The 19,037-nt window shown below is 49.3% G+C and overlaps 1 protein-coding gene across 2 annotated transcripts in view; it reads left to right on the top strand.

Annotated features, from left to right (window-relative positions):
* Positions 1-19,037, top strand: part of LOC138567392 (E3 ubiquitin-protein ligase RNF216-like) — a 2,013,370-nt gene that overhangs the window by 1,365,811 nt on the left and 628,522 nt on the right. For both annotated transcript variants that reach the window (XM_069645556.1, XM_069645557.1), the window contains one exon: positions 3,270-3,418. In XM_069645556.1, the coding sequence (XP_069501657.1) occupies positions 3,270-3,418 (149 nt within the window). The remainder of the gene's footprint in view (positions 1-3,269; positions 3,419-19,037) is intronic.

Here is a 19,037-nt window from a genome sequence, read left to right as displayed (position 1 = left end):
GTTTCAATCAGAAACAATATTTAGTCTAATCCTGCAGCTAGAGCCTTATATAGTGGGGACTGATAATAAGCAACTCACCGATTGTTGGTGGGTAATATGATACGTAGACCAAGGATGAAATGAGATGCGACAGACAGTAATCCAACGGGGAACAGGATATATAGGGATAATTGTGCTCTATAAAGTGGTGCTGGAGACAGGATAGCAACATTGATGTGCTGGGATATTGAGGGTGCTCCCTCATGGCTCAAAAGGTGCAGTTCCAGGGCACATCTAAATGAGTGGACGATAGTGGTGTGTCGGATTTGGGGTGGTAGCATGTTCCTTTAACAGAGTGAGGAGGAGGTAAAGAAGATGCCCTTCATTGCTGGGGAAATGTGAGATTAAGGAGTGCATTACAGCAGAGGTTTTACGGAGGAGAGTAGCAGGTGATAATTTCAGCCAGGGGAGGGGTGAGGCATTTGAAGAGAAGACAATTTTTCATTGAGAGCCATCCAGCATGTTGACGTTGTTGGGAAGTGAGAGACTAGAGGGATCGATTTTAGGTTCTGTGTAGCAGTGTTGTTTTTTGTCATGCGAGAGGGGGAGGCCAAGGAGGAGGCTAGCACAGTAGTCTAGACAAATTAGTTAATAAGGTTGTAGCGGAATATTAGATTACGAGAAGGTGGATTTTCCTGAAGTTAATCTTGACAGCAGTGATGAATTGGTGAAGATTGAGATTGCTTTTGCAAACGGTCCTGCAGGTTGTGTGCTTTAGGGAGAAGGGGGGGTTAGCAGGTAGAGGGGACAGTGAGAGGAGGCGTTGGGAGTGCGTTGCAGGGTAGGAGGTGTAGTGAACTTCAGACTTTGAGGAGTTGAGCATTAGGCAGCAAAGGGCCATCCAGTGATGGATTTCTAAAGGGGGAACGGGACAGGGCTGAGGACTTCGCTTTGGGGGCCTCTGTCTTGGTGGGAGGTAACATCAGCAGTAACTGTTCCACAATATGGAGAAGAAATTATTATAAATGCAGGAGGCAGTGCAACCAAGAGCCGTTTTCTGAATTTCAAGGTCCGCAAGAGCCTGTAAGAGTGAGTGCTGTTCTGCTGTATCAAAAGAAGTAGGGGGTCCTTGGAGGATTAGGATTTAGGATAGAGGCGAGTTTCCAGAGATGGGCAGGGCCACATAATTGGAGACATGGGTGACAGCTGTTACTGTGGAATATCTGCTGTATAATCCAGAATTGAGGCCCATAGCGCATCATCAAGGTAAGTGGAGCTATTCTTGAAGAGGATCGCATCTAGGATTTTTGAATAGTGAGTGCGGAGAGATGCCATTCAATATTTACCAGGATTGTTTGGGTCAGCTTAAAACTCCTTTAGGATTGGTAGGACCATGCCTATCTTAGACAGGAAAGATGCCAAGAGAATGGGAGAAATTAGAGATAGGAGCAGGTTAAACATTGCAATATCCTTGACTGACTGTGGTGCAAATTGGTTGATGGGGAACAGGAGGGGAGAAAGGTCCGCAGCAGGGGTAAACGTTTAAAGTTGCAAGCTACTAGCCAGCCATAAAAAGTCACTTGCCACTGCTAGTCTACCCATAAATGCAGTGTACCTTTTCTTACGTGTCAAGAGCCAATGATCACTAGTTAGTGGCAAGTGCAAAAGATGCTCCCTGGTCCTCAGGATGGGCTCCAGTTCAACTGGAAAAGATGGAGTGAAGGAACAAAGGGGATGAAATGAAATGATTTTATTTATATCACGCTCATACACAAGTGTTTGGGGTGAAGCAGGTGGGGCGATATTAGGAGGTTGAGAATGTCAGTTATTTTAAAGCAGGGTTGTCCAACTCCAGTCCTTGAGGGCCGGAACCATATCAGATTTTCAAGATAACCTTAATATTAATGAGATCTGCATACAATGATTCTAAATGTATGCACATTTCTTCTCATGAATATTAATGAAGAATATCCTGAAAACCTGTCTGGTATTCTGGCCCTCGAGGCCTGGAGTTGGACAGCCCTGCTTTAAAGCTCTTGGATGATGTGTACAAGGCAAAGCAATTCGATTTTGTGGAAGAGACTTTTTAGAGTGTGGAGGATCTAGCATGCGTTCAACTGTGGAGGATTGGTTGCAGTAATGAGAGCGAAGAGGAGTTTTTAGATTAGTGTACTAGAACAGATGATTTAGCAGAGTCCAAGGCCACTGTGAAGGTGAAAATAGTTTTCTTCTTGGGGAGTTGCATCAATTGCAAAGGCTTATCTGAGGGGTGAACAAAGGTTGGTAATGAGCAGATGAGCGAGTTCTCGAGCGGGATAGTTATTGTCAAATAGGGAATGAAGAGCCTGGATAGTCTGAGAAAGCCAGTTCTATGGAGGAGGAAGAAATAGGAATGCTAGGACATGACTTCATCTAGGTCAGAAATGAGGGAGTTCTGTTTGAATTTAGATTTGAAGGTTGAAGAGCTTGGAGGGTAATGGGGAGAGGATCAGTAGTATTGAAGTGAAGGAGAGTGGTCACATTGGAACAGGTCGATATTGAGATTTTTTAAGGTAAGTGAGTAAAATAAGGTCCAGACACTTGCCTTCCGAATGAGTGGGTAAGTTGGTGAAAGGTTACGGAGTGGTCGGAGAGGATAAGAGTTTAATTTGGTAGTTAAAGGACATTTCCCTGAGGTTTGTCAACCATGAGCACAACCAGTGCTTCAGTTGCAACCACATCAAGGTGGAAGGAGTTAGGTGGCAGTGTGCTCAAGACATTGGCAAGAAGCCAGATAACGCAAGGGGCAAAAAAAATGTGTCTTGTTAATCAGTAGGCAAACTCCCCTGCATCTATGATATAGAAGAGGCATGAAAAAAGATGGCGGTAAGAAGAGCAGCAGAGCCAAGTGTCAGCAGGGTGAGAGGGGGTGTTCCTGGTACTTTGTACACTCATGATGACAATAAGTGGGGATTTCTCTATTGAAATGGTCTATGGGGAGCATGTTTTTGGGAGTTTCGAATAGGCATTCCAGAGCCCAAGCATGAGTGCACGTTAATGGTGAGCGTTGGGCATCAACAAGCAAAGGGGTCTAAGCCATATTCTGCTCGAGTATAAAACTGCTACTCCATGGGTACAAGTTGGATCTTTGTGGTTACATTTTCTTTTAAGTCGTTAAGGGGCTGTTGTGGAGAAAACATTTTTTCTCACAAATAATGAGTTTGCAGCTTTTATTAAGGCTTTGTTTTGGAAAGTTCACGAACATGCTGCTGATTAGTGCCTGATGTTCTGTATATGTTTCACTTTAACAGTCCGAACTCAGTTGCATGGAAGGCACTTGCACATGTGATTTCCCAGCCAGCGAACTGGAGAAAGTATTACCAGAGAACATTCTGCGCAAGTACTATGAGCGGAAAGCTGAGGAGGAGATTGCTGCTGCCTGTGCGGATGAGTTGGTCAGGTGAGTGCTCTGTATTGGCTGCATTTCATATGTAATATATTATTTTCCTGTCCTGATCGGAGTTATTAATTTGCAGTTGATGTCCCAAGAACACTCATAATCTTAATTAACCAGAGTCCTAGTTTTCCTTGTTATAGTCCCAAGTAACCTGCAGAAAAGCAGCACATGAAATTGGAAGGGCGAGTCATCACTCGGACATCAAAAGGGCCTTTGTGCCTAGCAGCTAAGTGCAAGATGCATCAAACCGCACATACGTTTTCACCAACTAATCTGCTCCTACTAATGGATTGCTTCCCTTATGGATCCCTAATTGATATGTTAGTCCATCACCATCCGCCATCAGAATTAGTTTTACTACCAACGGATGCAGCGCGGCACCTCTAGGCACCTCACGCCAGGTTAGACGTCGGGGCAAGTATGTATGAGCCACTGCCCCGGTTTCCTCATGTTGCGGTTAGAAGGGCAGAGACGAGTGTCCTCCATTTCAACCTGTTTTATTTTTTTAAATAAAATCCTAAATATCCCTAAACTATGGCTTTTCCCTACCTAACACAAACGAAATAGGGTGCTCATCAGTTGTCGAGTCCAAAAGGACGAGCTGTCCTGTGTCCAAATCTAATCTACCCTGTCCCTACAACTATTCAGGAAAGAACTAAGGCACAGGAGAATGCCTACCTTCTTTTGTGTTCTGATTCTCAGCAAAGTCACTTTAGTAGTTGATCTGCAGATAGTTCTTGGCAACTGCTTTCACTTGTTCATACAGTTCAGAAATAGGATTCTTCAGCTTTTCTAACGTGTTCATGACACTGTGCTTTTCCTTTCTGAAGTTCCTTCTTTTTTTCTCATTTTTCTATATGCATTACTCTTTCGTGACTTAATGTCCAATCTCTTCCCTGGCTGGGCCAGTGAACACTTTCAACAAGTTTCTTTCTTTGCTTCCACTCTTCTCTTATTACTGGGGCGAGTAGGGAGGTTCCAGTAATGATTCTCACTGATTTTCCACTCTTCACTCGTACTCAGACGAGTATGATTCATGTACTCTTATATTAGTTATCCCTCATGGGTCTCCCGCTGACCCTGTTACCTCACTTGCTTGGGGTTAGCGCCACCAGGCCTATCAGCAGGATGGGAAACTCTTCTTGTGCTGTCAGATTGACTTCACCCTTCTCTCCTTCTGCCTCTGCACCCATCCTGCGATGTGGCAGGGTCCATGGTCTTGGCGTTGTTAATGGACCGGACAGACCACCCCGTCACGTTCACGCACCAATTCACTGTTTGGCTTCTTCGTTGGGGTTCCCTTTCCCCAGTTTCTTGGCCTTCTAGCTGTTCTCTTGTCACTCTCATGCTAGCTGTTTTCCCGGTCTGCATGCTGCACTTCTTGGCTTCTCTTAGCCTTTGCAACAACACAGGATAGAAACTCCTGGGCTTCCCTTCCTTGTAGAGCTTCTCTTTCTCTTTTTATGACCTGTAGCTGAGCCTTTCCAGGTGGAGCATCTGAGTCCTTTCTCTGTTGCTTGAGTGTTCTGTATTCCACTAACACTTCTTCTTCTCAGTATTGGCAACATACGTTTCTTCATAGTGAAATACCAGTGTTATATCACAATAACAAACGGTAGCTTTTGCTTCTTGGCTTGTTTGTGTTGTAGCTCTAAATGATGGGTTGTGAGTGAGATGACTTGGGGAGTTCCTTTTGGATCCGGGATTCCTTGTCCTCAACAGCAGAGTCTCTCCCTGTGAAGTTGTGCTTGCCTCTACCCCTATGGATGATATCATGTAGCAGGCTCAACTCCCTAGCCTCTCAAGGAAAGGCACCCACCTGGGGGCAAGTGACTGAATCCTGCGATTCGTCACTCAGTTCCTTTTTTCCACGCACTCTTTATGCGTGGTTAAGGCCTCGGGCATCGAGTCCTGTGTGGATTGTGGGAGTCCAATGTCCATCTCTGAGCCCCACAGGATCTGTTTGTACAGGAGCACGGGAGGAGCACGGCCCGTAGCATTGTGGGTTTCAGCAATGCATGCATCTTAAGACCTTGAGGCAGCGTGATGCAAAACCCTTTACCGTATACAACAGAGGAACAAGTTACTTACACCTGGTAATGTTCTTTCAACTGGATGTTACTCCCACATATTCCTCTTCTTAGATACTCAAGTCTTCTTGCAGCTTGCTTCAGGATTTTCATTTATAAGATCGAGTGCCATGCAGCGTAGAGTCATGGCCCTCTACGGCCTCCTTCCTGTCCTCGGCTGTGACGTCGACGCTGGTATAAGTAGCACGCACGGCAACAGTTGCCTCAGTTCTAGTTTTTCCTCTGCATGCTTCGCCGATGTTACTGATGTTTCCGGCATTGAAAGAAAAGATGGTGTAAAACGTAAATTCCTGGCAAGTAAGAGGGGAATGTAAGATTCCAGTGAGAGAGAGGACAGAGTGATTGCTTCAAAATGTCTTTATTTTGAATAATATAAAGTGGTTGGAGAAACGCCTGATTTACCCTATTTCTAAATGGGAGTAATCTCAACCATTACACATAACAAGAATTCAGTCGTAGTCAGGATGTCAAAACAATAAATTGTCCACAGTCCAAAAACCTGCTCTGACCCTTACACTTTATACCACAAAACTAGTATTTAGGAACATAAATAACAATGGGTTGCTTTTCTGCAACCGTTTAATGGCTCTTTTGCCTGATGTTCTTAGAGCAAATATTATTTGCCTGGGGGGCACTCCCCTTCCCTGGTCTTTTCCCACGTGGTAGAGGTTTTTGTTTTTTAAACCCCAATGCCAGGGGGACACTGCCCTTCCCTGATCTTTTCCTTATATGATTATTTACTTCAAGTTCCCCCAATGTCTTACTTGCTTTATGCCATAAGTTCTGTTTTTCACTTCAAGTTCCACAAAGCCTTGCAAGTCTTGCTTTCTTTAGTAGCACATGGTGCCTTTAAATTGCTTAATTTCAGCACCAAACCTTTTCTGGCTACTTTTTATTTTTATACGCGATCTTTATGTGCCTTTAAATCATTTAAATTCAACACCAAATGTCTTCTGGATACTTTGTTTCCATACGTTGTGATACTCTTATGTCCCGTCCCCTTTCCTCCATACTGCCTGGGCGTCCCTTCCAAGGGGCGGTAGACTGAACCTTTTTCACCAGAAACAAACTTCTTCCCCTCCCCATGCTCTGCCCTGACTCCGGTGCCACATCTCAGTGCCCTTTTCTGCGTCGACGGGAAACAGGCCGAATTCACCAGCGCTCCTGGGTTTGACTTCAGCCATGTAATTCCACTCATGGATCCTTCTATTTGTATTCTTTTTTTTGTCTTTTCAGGTACTCGGTCCTCAGGCGTCACGCTCCTCCCCGGCGCATGTCGACTTCTACAGGGTTCAGCAGTTGTCCATCCTGCAACAGGCTCTTCCCAACTTTAGACCCACACGCCCTCTACCTACGTTGCCTTGGCCCAGACCACGGTTGGTAATCTTGTTCACCGTGTGACTCGCTGTCCTCGAAAGCGCTGAAGAACAGACTAGCTAGGTGGAGTGAGTTCTTCCAGAAGTCGCCTCCAGAGTACCTCAAAAATTCTGTGAAGCATCGAACCAGGCCCAAGGTAGGGACGATATTCTTCATTGCACCCCTCAAGGGAGACTGCTTCCCAAGGACTCTCTTGCACGGGAGGGACCGGTCAGGTCCTTCTACCAGCATGTGCACCGAGGCTGCTGCAGCTACCGGCCTCCGGGCCGAGGGATCCTCGGATCCTCCTGGTGACAGAGTTGAGATCGGGGGACCGAACGGTTCTCTTACTGGGTCTGCACCCGAAGGGCTGTGCCCTTATACCGACACCATGGCAGAGGGGCTATGCCCTAATACCGGCAATGGGTCCGAGGGGGCGCCTAAACGCAGCTCTACAGACACCCGGGTCGAGGGTGTCACACCAACCGGGCCTAGGCCCGAGGAGCAATGTAGGCCTTGTGATCCACAAGCAAGAGTCTTGGAGGAGGCCGGGCCCAACGGGCCGAGCAACACGTCGCAGGCATGTGGCAGGCAGCTCGACAAAATGGCTGCCGCACCAGACAGATGCACCCGTCCAACGCCATTCCAGGAATTCGGCGAAGAACGAGTGTCAAGTTGGGACTGGCCTCAACCAGGTACGTGGCCTACAGTCTACCCCTCATTTGCTCAGGGCGGCTTTCCTTTGCGTCCGTATGGGCAGGGTACGCAGTGGCACCAGCAGCCTCCCGCAACCCCGTCAGCACCCCCCCTGCCACCTCCTCAGTCAGTGAAGAAGGTTTCTTCGAGAGGTTCCTCAGCCTCGTGAAGTCACCTCGGATGGGCGTTATCCTCAAAGACGCCATCAGAGAAGTCCTTCCCGCAACAACGGCACCACAGATGCCTCAGTCGACGCCCCAGGCCTCTGGCTCCTCAGCTGACTCCTCCTCCTCCCGCGGTCCCTGCACCCCAGTTTCCGGTGCCAACTACTCCTCCTCCACAGGATCCCCCTGATCCACAAGATACAGATGAGGAGGAGGATCCAGACACGCCATCCTCAGCCAGGGCCTTCCACGAATGTCTTGCTGGCCTGCCGGAGTATCTGGGCTTACCCCAACCCGAGGCCGAGCAGCCGGCAGAGGGGTTTCTGACGGAAGTCCTCACACGACGCCCCTCTGCCAAATCGGGGATTCCTATGCAGACCGATGTAATCTCCTTGGCCAAGAAGGGCTGGCTCAAACCCCACTCAGCCCAGCGGGTCAATCGACGCCTGGATGCCAAGTACAGGCAGATGGAGGGGGATACACTCTTGCTTTCGGCCCATCCTCAACCACACTCCTCAGTGATCTCTGCGGCATCACTATACTCCAATCCTCAGTCGTCCTCATCCTCCTCCTCTGCGGCACTGCTAGGCAAGGAGGAGATGATTTTGGAGGCGTATGGCAAGAAACTCTATTCCAACGCTTCCTTACATCTGCGTCAGTGCAACGCTGATGCCATGCTGGCTGCCGCCAACCAAAGATTATGGTGGGAAATTGCGGACTTCCTCCTGGAACTCCCCACCCATAGCCAATCACGCTTTAAGGCGGGGCTAGCCGAAGCTAAGCTGGTGGCACATGACCTCATGAAATCCACTGTGGCCCATTTTGACACCTCTGGCCGTGCCATCTGTATCGCCACAGACATGAGAAGAACCGCCTGGTTCCGGGCAGCAAAATTCAACCCGGACTTCGAGGAACGCATAGTAGATCTACTATTCGAGGGGGGGGACCCTCTTCCACTCCTCCACGGATGAAGAGCTGGACAAAAAGAAAAACGGCTCACAAATGGCCAAGTCTTTATCCATCCTTACAAAGACCACGCCCAAATCATACATCCGATCTCAGCAGTGCTCGGATAGGGGTCATACGTACCTAGGGTTCTGAGGCTTCCAGGAGCGTAGATCCAGACAGCCAGACCGCTCACCATCTCGGAATCGGCGCAAGCAACAAAAAGGGGCAGGCGGAGTAAGGCCTTTTTCCAGTCACCCTCCTCTGCGACAGCCTCCGAGGGAAAGAAGACATGACTCGCCCCTTCGGGTTCACGTGTCTCCGGTGGGGGGCAGGCTTGCTCTCCATGCACATTTGTGACGCCAGAATTTCGTGGACCCTTGGATACTCTACGTAGTATCCACGGTGTACCGCCTCCCTATCCCAGCCTCTCCTCCCTCTTCCCCTCAACTCCCACAGTTTGGCACAGCAACTCTTTTGGCGGAGATCCAGTTGCTCGTAGAGAGCCAGGCAGTGGAGGATGTCCCAGCCTCCCAGCGAGGCTTTGGCTTTTACTCCAGGATTTTCGCCATTCAGAAGAACAACCAGGTGGGCCTGAGAGTTGTGCCGCACCTTTCCACCCTCAAACTCTCTTTACCCCTGCAAAAATCCAAGATGGTTACGCCAGCTTTTATAGCGGAGACATTGGACAAGGGAGACTGGATGTGCTCCCTGGACCTGAAGGGCGCGTACCTACACATCCCTATTTGGCAGCCCCATCATTCTTTCCTACGGTTCAGGATCATGGGCTACCATTTTCAATACAAGGTCCTTCCTTTTTGGCCTCAACTCGGCCCCCAGGGTCTTTACCATGCTTATGAATGTGGTGGCAGTCCTATGAGCGCAGGGCCTCCACATCTACCCATACCTCGATGACTGGCTCGTCAGGGCTACATCTCCGGAAGCGGTTCACCACTCTTCCCATGCCCTTATGAACACACTGCACCATCTGGGCTTCTCGCTCAATCTCAAGAAGTCACAGCTGCAGCCTATGCAGACTCTGACATTCTTGGGCCTCATCTGGGACACGTGCTCCGGGAAGGTATTTCCGTCGGAGGACAAACTCTCGGCCATCAAGAGGGCCTACGCCCAGTTCCTCAGCAGAGAAGTCACCTCGGCATGGTGGTACCAACATCTCCTGGGTCTACTGGCAGCAGTCCTATTAGCCGTCCCGCATACAAGACTAAGGATGAGGAGGATTCAGCTGCACTTAGCGGCCTCATGGAACCAGGAGCGGGGCTCTAAATCCGAGATGATCAACGTCCCTCCATCTCTCCACTCGGACCTAACTTGGTGGTCCAGAGACCGCAACCTACAGACGGGGCAATCCCTTTCGGCCGCCCACTCCGCAGGCCATCACCACAGATTCCTCGCTAGAGGGCTTGGGAGCCACTCTGGACGATCTCTCGGTCCACGGCACCTGGACTCGACTGGAGCAGGAATACCACATCAATTGGCTGGAGCTGAACACCATCTGGCTAGCTCTCAGGGCATTCTTACCATTTCTCAGGGGCACGGTTGTCTTCATCCAAACTGACAACTCAACCAGCAGGCACTATGTCAACAAGCAGGGAGGCACCAGATCCCCTCCTCTGTGCAGACTGTCAATCAGCATGTGGGAGTGGGCCCTGGAAAACGACATCTACCTCACGGCAGTCCACCTCCCGGAGGAGTCCAACCTGGAAGCGGATAGCCTCAGCAGGCTGGGAACGGACAATTACGAGTAGCAGCTAAACAACCTTGTTATTCAGGAGATCTTCAACAGGTGGGGTCATCCCCAGGTGGATCTCTTTGCCACCTGGCATAACAGGAAGTGCCCTCAGTTCGCCTCCTGGCAGGGACAGGGCCCCGGCTCCCTGGGCAACGCATTTCACCTCCAGTGGAACGGCAAGAAGGCCTACGCCTTTCCGACCACACCGCTGATTCACAGAGTAATTTGCAAAATCAAGGAGTATCGCCAACTCCCCATCATCCTAATAGCTCCCTGGTGGCCGGCCAGGCCATGGCTTTAGGAGCTGCTCAGCCTCTCGGAGATGCCCCCTATTCACCTTCCGATGGGCCGAGCACATCTTCTGACACAACAGGTGGGCAGAATCATCCACCCCGCGCCACAGAAACTAGCCCTCACAGCGTGGTACCTGAGCAGGTAACGCTTTGGAACCTCAGCCTCTCACAGACTAATCTGGAGATCATACAGGGCGCTAGGAGTAAGGCTACCAGGGCCCAGTACAAAAGCAAATGGACCAGATTCTGCCACTGGGCAGACTCCAAAGAAATTGATCCCCTGGCGTGCACTTTGGATGACGTGCTCTTCTTCTCGGCGCTCCTCGCCCACTCTGGCGTGCAGGTTGACACCTGCCGTACTTACCTCATAGCCATCGGTGCTTACAGGAACTCGCAGGAGGGCATCTTCTCCTCCTCCAATCCTTTCGTCAAGAAACATCTAACGGGACTCGCAAGGCTCTACCCGCCCGTCAAGAAACCACACCCGGTGTGGGACCTTAACATAGTCTTGGGTGCCCTGGCGCTCAAACCGTTCGAGCCAATGGCATCTGTGGACATCAGGCTGGTCACCATCAAGACAGCCTTACTAGTCGGCCTCACCTCAGTGCGTATAGTGAGAGAAATCCAGGCGCTGATCGCCTCAGAATCATATACTACCTTTCACAAGGACAAGGTAGTCCTGCGTACACCCCCAGCAATTCTGACCAAGGTGCCGTCTGCTTTCTACTTGAATCAGGAAATAATCCTTCCTCCTTTTTTTCCCGATCCCAAGGACGATGCACAGAGTGCTGCACTGCCTGGTTGTCGAGCGTGCCCTGAAATTCTACCTGTACAGGACCAAGGGCTTCTGTAAATCGGACGCCCTGTTTGTCACTTTCAGAGGCTCAAGACCAGGCTGTAAGGCCTCTAAGGCTTCCATATTCCGCTGGATGGTCTCAGCCTTCAGGGAAGCGTATGAGGGCCACCAGAAGCCGCTCCCGGCCAACATGCATGCCCACGCTGAAAGGGGCCCCTAGGGGACCCTGACGTCTATGGAAACAAGGCGAGTCACCACACACGATAGATACGCCAGACACGAGGTTGTATTCCCAAAGCTAGGGTTTATTGCAAAGCAAAAGTCTCGGTTGGCCAACTCGGTCTCACGCCCCGCGACGTGCATCTCTTGACCCCGAGGGACGCAAGAGAGTGAATTATGTACATCAGTTACATATATACAAAATGCATACCAAACAATCAGCTATGACATGTTTAACACCCCACCCCCCCCTTTATTGGGTTTCTTTGAACTTGGTGTGATGATGGACATCTCCGACCACTATGACACTTTCAAACATCTATTCTAGTAACAATTTGCAATTTGTGAGTGCGAAGGCATCTTTCAGTTGTTGAATAGAACACAGCGCTTCTGTTCTAGGAAGCAAGCTACATACGGGGGGGAAGAGTTGCATTCCGGACCTTGCTATCTATCAAGTGCTATTCGCGTCCCGGCAGCCGACACGTTCTAGCGGGCTCAGCAAAGGGGGGGCCGTAAGAAAAGCATAATTCAAGCCTTTAGCTGTATTATTCTAACATATTCTACCATATACCGAGACTGGCTGGCAGCTGTGAAATGATTAAATGCCCTGCAGCTCTGCTTCAAGGCTACATTCGGGAGGGAGCCGGGCATTCTTCCTGACGCTGCCTACGTTTGTGTTTCAGCAAACTCTTGTTATCCTCATGGCCCAGCGGCCTTGTCCTTTTCACAGACAGACAGACAACAATGTTTACCAGTCGAGCAGTGTAAGCGGAAAATATACTGCAAAGCAATAGGAACAGAAAGCAATGAGCAATGGTTAGAAAACAAAATGGCGATTCTTGTTACATCAAAATGGTCGTTCATTGGCAAACTCAAAAACCTATATTTTGTCATATCGTGCATGAGACGGTTGGCCCACGGCCACCAAAATGCGTTTGCGGTCTCAAAGTAGAGGTATCCGTATTTCTAGACTGACAAACCCTCCTTTGGCCGTATGCCAAACGTCTCATCTATTTATTGAAACCTCCTCCAGTGATGATGAATCTGAAGTACTTATGTCTGAGTCTTGCATGCTTTTGTGGACATCATTGTCTTCATCAATGTCTATTGCCATCAACTCTTTTACTGCTCTCATCTCATTTGGGTCTGGGTCAGTTCGATCATGAGGTTGTTTTTTCTTTATCATATGCATACATCCTTCCGTACATCCCTCAGTTACCTTAGCGCAAACTATGGGTAAACAATGTATACAACAACAGCACGTTAGGAATATTCCAAACACTACTACTAATATTGAGATCAACTTCCATCCCCAAGAACGTAGTATTCCCCAAAACCAAGATTCTATTCCCCAGCTCCCTTCTCCAGTAGGGAGTTCAGAGCTTAGGACGTGCATTTTCTTTATTGCTTCAAAGATCGTGGGGGAATAGTCATCGACATAAACGCAACATGCTGATCCCACTATTTTGCAAATTCCCCCACGATCAACCAGGATCACATCGAGAACCATTTTATTTTGCAGCGTCATTAACCTGATTCCTTTTTCTTCCAACGTCATGTTAAATAATATATCTGTTGTTGTGTTTATTGTATTCTTTAGGATTCTGGACAGTTGCCTTATATTATAGGAGTTCACTATCTGCCCTAAGAATGGAATGAATGATTTTGCTACATCAGTTGCTATTAGAACACCTTTGTCAATCCTTTTGACTCTAGTTCTGGATAATCTGGCCATGGCTGCTGTTTCTAAGAGGAATACTCCTGCGAACAAGAGCCCTAGGTAACATGTACCTCCCCAGTTTCTGGGCAACCAAGGGTATGCTTTCTCTCCACATATAAAATAAACTGGATCACCTACGTATACTAGTTCTATTTCCCATTTTAATACCACTGTATTCATACAACCAGCATATGTTCCGACTGAAAAAGAGCCTTTCTTTTTTAGACAAAAAGGGACAGTTCTTGGGCTATAATTCACTGTGTAAGATGGGGGAATTGCATCTTTGTCCTCTTCTGTTCTTACACGAACCGTCATTACAGATGTTTTTTCTGGTGGAGACAAGCTATCTCGTCTATTTTGTCGTGTTATCTTTCGTGTACTTTTCCTCGTGGGCTCTGGGGCTATTACTTGTGCTTTATGGAAAATGGAACAACCCACAGGTTTCATTATTATCTCCTCAAACTCATTTTTGTTGGTTCTGCCTAATTGACCCGTATTACTCTTATTCCATAAAGATGCACTACATGCAGGACTTAATGGTTATGGCTGCACATACCACCATATTCCTTTCCCAGCATGCTGTGGTAAATGGGCACATACCCAGCAATTTGTTTTCTTCAGGATTGCATGTGTCATGTTCATGATCAACAATAAAGTGTTATTTCCAAAACCTTCCCTGTGTTTTTCTTCCATTGGGGGTAGGGTATAAGTGATCACCTGAACCAGGCTTTCAGTAGTGGATATATTCATTATTGGTAAAAACATTTCTAATGGGTGTATTGTTTCTACCCACCATCATATTAGGGCTGTCGATATTGGTGCTACCGCGCTCATAAAGCACATTATTATCGTTAGTACCAGCATACAATTTGTTTTACGATGCGTTTTTCTTAAGTTATAGTCTTTATAATTGACTCATTCTCAGCGGTGGTGGTGCAGGAGAAGGCTGGAACCGGTCCCGGCATGTTTCTCGTCGTCCTTCTTTCTTATCACAGTTCGTTGTGGATATCTCTCTTCGTCGCGCTTGCTCTGATGTTAATAAGTTCAATGGAATTGTCACAGTTCAGTTCTGCCTGTCCTTTTTAGCCTGGATTCGATTATTTGTTTTTAGGCAAGATCACTTGTCCTTTCTTATACTGCTCAGAGGACCTTTGATCAGTTTCTTATCGCCTTAGTATCATGTGCGCCCAGCTTGTCCGCTCTGGTTCCGGACACATGTACTTTTTATGATCGCACCGAGGAGACACGAGTCTTGAATTGTCCGACTTGCACAATTCTCACGCTTCTCTCCTCTACACCTCTGGTTCCTTCTCCGTCCATGAGCTGAACCAGAGGTTGACATAAACACCAAAAAGAACTGCGGATCACTTTGTCTTCCGAGGCCGCAGGTTGTATCGGCTTGCTCCTGGTATCGTATGATCCGTGAACAGTGCCGGTGCACTTCCAGATTCAGGCTCGAAGTCAGCCTGTGGCGTTACTGCAGGTGCTGGTGTGCGCCACGCCAATGATGCAGATCCGTTTTTTTGCGTGCTGGCAAGTGCTGGTGGGTGCCAAAGGGGTACACGATTTGGTTTTGCTGGTATTTGCAAGGCAGATTTCACGTCGGTCAGCAGTGATGTCGATTCTGCTGGGCAACGTTGGGGCACTCTTTGCCCTTCACCACTCTTTGGCAATCGTCTCAGGCTTTGTTTCGAGTTTCACTTCTCGTTTTGGCAGATTAGGTGGCTGCTTACTGGCAACAGTTTCTTTTGTTTCTGGGACCGCTGTCTCTTTCTGGTCATCAGTGTCAGGCAAGTCTTTCAATGCAGTTGGAATCTTCTTGGCATGGGTGGCATGGATCCACGACTTCCTTCCATCCACCCGTATTGCCGTCTGCGTTGTCAAAAGTACTTGATGGGGCCCGCGCCACCTGGGTGCTAATGATGACTTTCTTTCAAAGTTCTATAGCAGCACCCAGTCTCCTGGCTCCAGCGCGTGCCCCGGACCGGTGTATCTCACTGGTAATGCCTCCTGCACCTGCTGATGAATCAAACGCAATTTCTGCATTAAAAAGCCACAATAAGTACTAAGCACAGGATGTTCTATCTCACTTAGTCGCTTTGGCTGAGGTGTGCACCAAACATTTGCCGGCCTCCCCATTACGATCTCGTACGGGGAGAGCCCAGTTTTAGCCTGTACAGACGTACGTATGCATAATAGTGCTATTGGTAATGCATCCACCCAACTCAACTTGCTTCCCGCACAAATCTTGCTAATCTTTGATTTAAGAATCCCGTTGTGCCTCTCCACAAGATCGGCAGAACTCGGATGCCTTTAACTATGGAATCTCTGATCAATCTGGAGACCAGCACATATCTGTAATACCACTGCACCCACAAAATGTGGTCCTTTATCAGACCATAGGACTCGGGGCAAGCCAAATCTGGAAAAGTACTCCTTCAACATTACTTTTGCCGTGCTCATTGCTGTGCAGTCCTTCAAAGGATATGCCTCCACCCACTTACTGAATGCACAGATCACCACCAAGACATAAGTTTTGACACCTCTCCATCTCTATGAAATCAAAATGAATTACCTCAAATGGCATGGAGGGCGGGCCAAAACTGCCTGTTGGAGTCACTGTTCCCTTCCCTACATTGTGTTGCAAACACGTGATACAGTTCTGCACCAACCTCTCTGCATTCTTTTGTATGTTTACATTCTGCCAAACTGTAGAAAGGTGCTGTATTATTTTCTTCGCACAGATGTGCGTAAGGCTGTGGGCCATTGTGACCATTGCAGTCCCGTACGAATTTGGCAACATCCAGTTTCTAGTTCCCTTGTCCACCCAACAACCCTCCAGATCCAACTCAGCAGATCCCTCTGCCCACCCCTGTATTTCATCGGCCGTAGCCTCGTCCTGCATTTCTTTGACAGTGGCAACTCCATCTTCTATCATACAGGGTACTTCCTCTGTCTGAACCGTCATCATTTTGGTATTCAAATCAGTGGCAGTTTGTTTCGCAATTCTGTCTGCAAACGCGTTTCCCTCTCCTACTTTACATGTTACTTTATGTGCCTCGCATTTCACTATTGCTAGGCACTTTGGAAACGTGAGTGCAGACAGCAATCGTACAATCAAAGGGCCATGTTGAATTCTGGCACCATGTGATGTCAGAAACCCTCTCTCAGCCCAGAGTCGATCAAAATTATGAACCACTCCAAAAGCATACTGACTATCAGTATATATATATATATATACACATTCAAATTTTCAGAAATCTCGCAGGCTCTGGTCAATGCTAATAATTCTGCACAAGCCGCGGAAATAAAGGGAATTCGAGGGGATTGGGTCGTCTGACGTATTCCATATCTATGACAGGTAATCACCACAGCTGTGCTGCTTCGGAAACTTTTTTCTGCGTCCTGCGTCGATGACGTCGATGCGCCGTCGTCGAGGACCTCCTCCGACGTCATCCGATGTGATAAGTAGGACGCACGACGCCCGTAGCCTCAATTCCGTTTTTTCCGCGAACGTGTTGCTTCGTGAATCTCGGTTGACGCCTCGACTCTTTGGAGTTCTGTTCTTCTCGGTTCTTCGAACCTGTTTGTTTTTGTGAGAATCTCCTTCGTGTGAAGATGTCTTCTACTTCGTCTTCGACCCCGCGTCCGAGCTTCAAGAAGTGCAGGGAGTGTGGGTCCAAGATGTCGGTGACGGACTCGCACGACGCCTGCCTCTGGTGCCTCGGGGAGGCCCACGACACAGATGACTGTATGACTGCCAGTCGCTCACGTCCGAAGCCTTACATGAACGTAAGAAGTTGTTGTCGGTAGGTCGGGTGTCCAAGCCCCGGACGTCGAAGTCTGCGGGGCTTTCGACGGATGATTCGAGAGGAGACTCTCCGCGTCATCGTCGGAAGTCTTGTGGGTCTCCTTCTAGGAGTCGGTCTCGCCACTCCTCGGCCTCTTCGAGGCATTCTCAGAAGCGCCGACAGCAGTCGTCTTCCAGGTCCTCTTCTGAGGACTCTGCCGGGCACGTCGCTTACCCCACCAGCCGTGCGGCGCCGGAGGAATGGGCTTCCTTCGGGAAGAAAATGCTGGCGATTCTCGAGTCGCAGGGTACTAAGCCGTCCGCGCCCCGAGTGGGGTCGGTCGTGAGAGGTCGAGAGACACCGCTCGCAAGAGTGGTCGGCACGAGTCACGGGAGAGGTCCCGTTCGGACAAGGGGACTCGTTCTCGACGTACCCATTCCATCTCCCGGTCCTCGACGCGTTCGAGACCGTGTGCACCTGTGATGTCTTCGAGGAAGACATCGACGTCTGAGGCATCGAGGGCGTCAACAGGCTTTCTCGAGGCTCCGGCTCTGAGGAAGTCGTCGAAGCCGTCGACGCTCAGGTCGTCGAAGGACACGTTCGGAGCTCCGGCTTCGAGGACAGTGTCGACGCCGTCGATGCTGGCGGCGCTGCAACTGACGTCAACGCCGATTTATTCAACGTCGACGCCAATCCCCACGGCGCCGATGCTTGTTTTCTCGACGCCGGCGCCGATTCACTCGACGCCTTTCGAGGCCGGGGTGTCGGAGGTTCTCCGTGGCACGGGGGAACCCCCTAGGAAGGCTCTGGTTAAGAGCAAGCACTCTCGGGTGCCTTCTTTTCGCCACCTGGAATATATTTCGGAGGTGGATGAGGATTCTGATGGCCTGGTTCCTAGTCAGGTTCCAGATGAAATTGTCTCGGGCCATAGTCAGTTTGACGATTTGAGGCAGTCACTGCATGATGCCAGTGGACTGGACACCTCTCCGGAGGTGGAGTTTTGTAGGCCTGAGCCTGGCTCTCATGCCGATTCCTCGTACCAGCGCCTTATGGGTAGGGTTTCCGAGTACTTGGGATGGTCTGCTCCCCCAGGGGAGTTTGTGCAGGATGATCTCACGGACATCCTTGATGTTGGTCCCCCAACTGACCCAGTACTGCCGTTTCATATGGCTCTACAGAGACGGGTGGCGGCAGCTTGGACTGCTCCGCAGAGTCTCCCGGCGGTGGGCAGGTCCTTGTCGCGAAAATACCGTCCAGCCAGTAGCGACCCCTGCTACTTGACCAGGCACCCCACTCCGGAGAGTTTGGTGGTGCAGGCGGCCATGGCCCCGGCAAAGCAGGCGTCGTACCCTACCATCCCTCCTGATTGGGACGACAAACGTTTTGATGGCTGGGCGAAGAAAGTGTTTTCTTCTGGTGGTATGGCGCTTCAGGCGGCCAACTCCATTTGTGCCCTGTCTCGTTTCACACACACTCTGTGGAACTGTGTTGCGTTAGCGGCTGAACATATTCCCGAAGGGGACGAACGGGATGGTTTCCTTGCTATGGTAAGGATGCCATGTGTGAGTCCGTTCAGTCGGGTTTGGACATGGCTGAATGTGTCAGCAGGTCCATGGCGGCGAGCACCGTGATACGCAGGTTTGCGTGGTTGCGGAAGTCGGGGTTTGCTCCTGATGTGCAGTCACGGCTCCTCAACATGCCCTTTGACGGTGAACACCTTTTTGGCAGCAAGGCTGACGAGAGCCTTGAGAGGTTGCAGACCTCAAAAGCTGCAGCAAAGTCGTTGGGCGCTGCAGTTCGCC

Source organism: Ambystoma mexicanum, chromosome 2p (genome assembly GCF_040938575.1).
Source record: "Ambystoma mexicanum isolate Mex_15411 chromosome 2p, UKY_AmexF1_1, whole genome shotgun sequence".
Lineage (NCBI taxonomy): Eukaryota > Metazoa > Chordata > Amphibia > Caudata > Ambystomatidae > Ambystoma > Ambystoma mexicanum.
The sequence above is the reverse complement of the archived record's forward strand: the minus strand, read 5'-3'. Positions and strand labels throughout refer to the sequence as shown.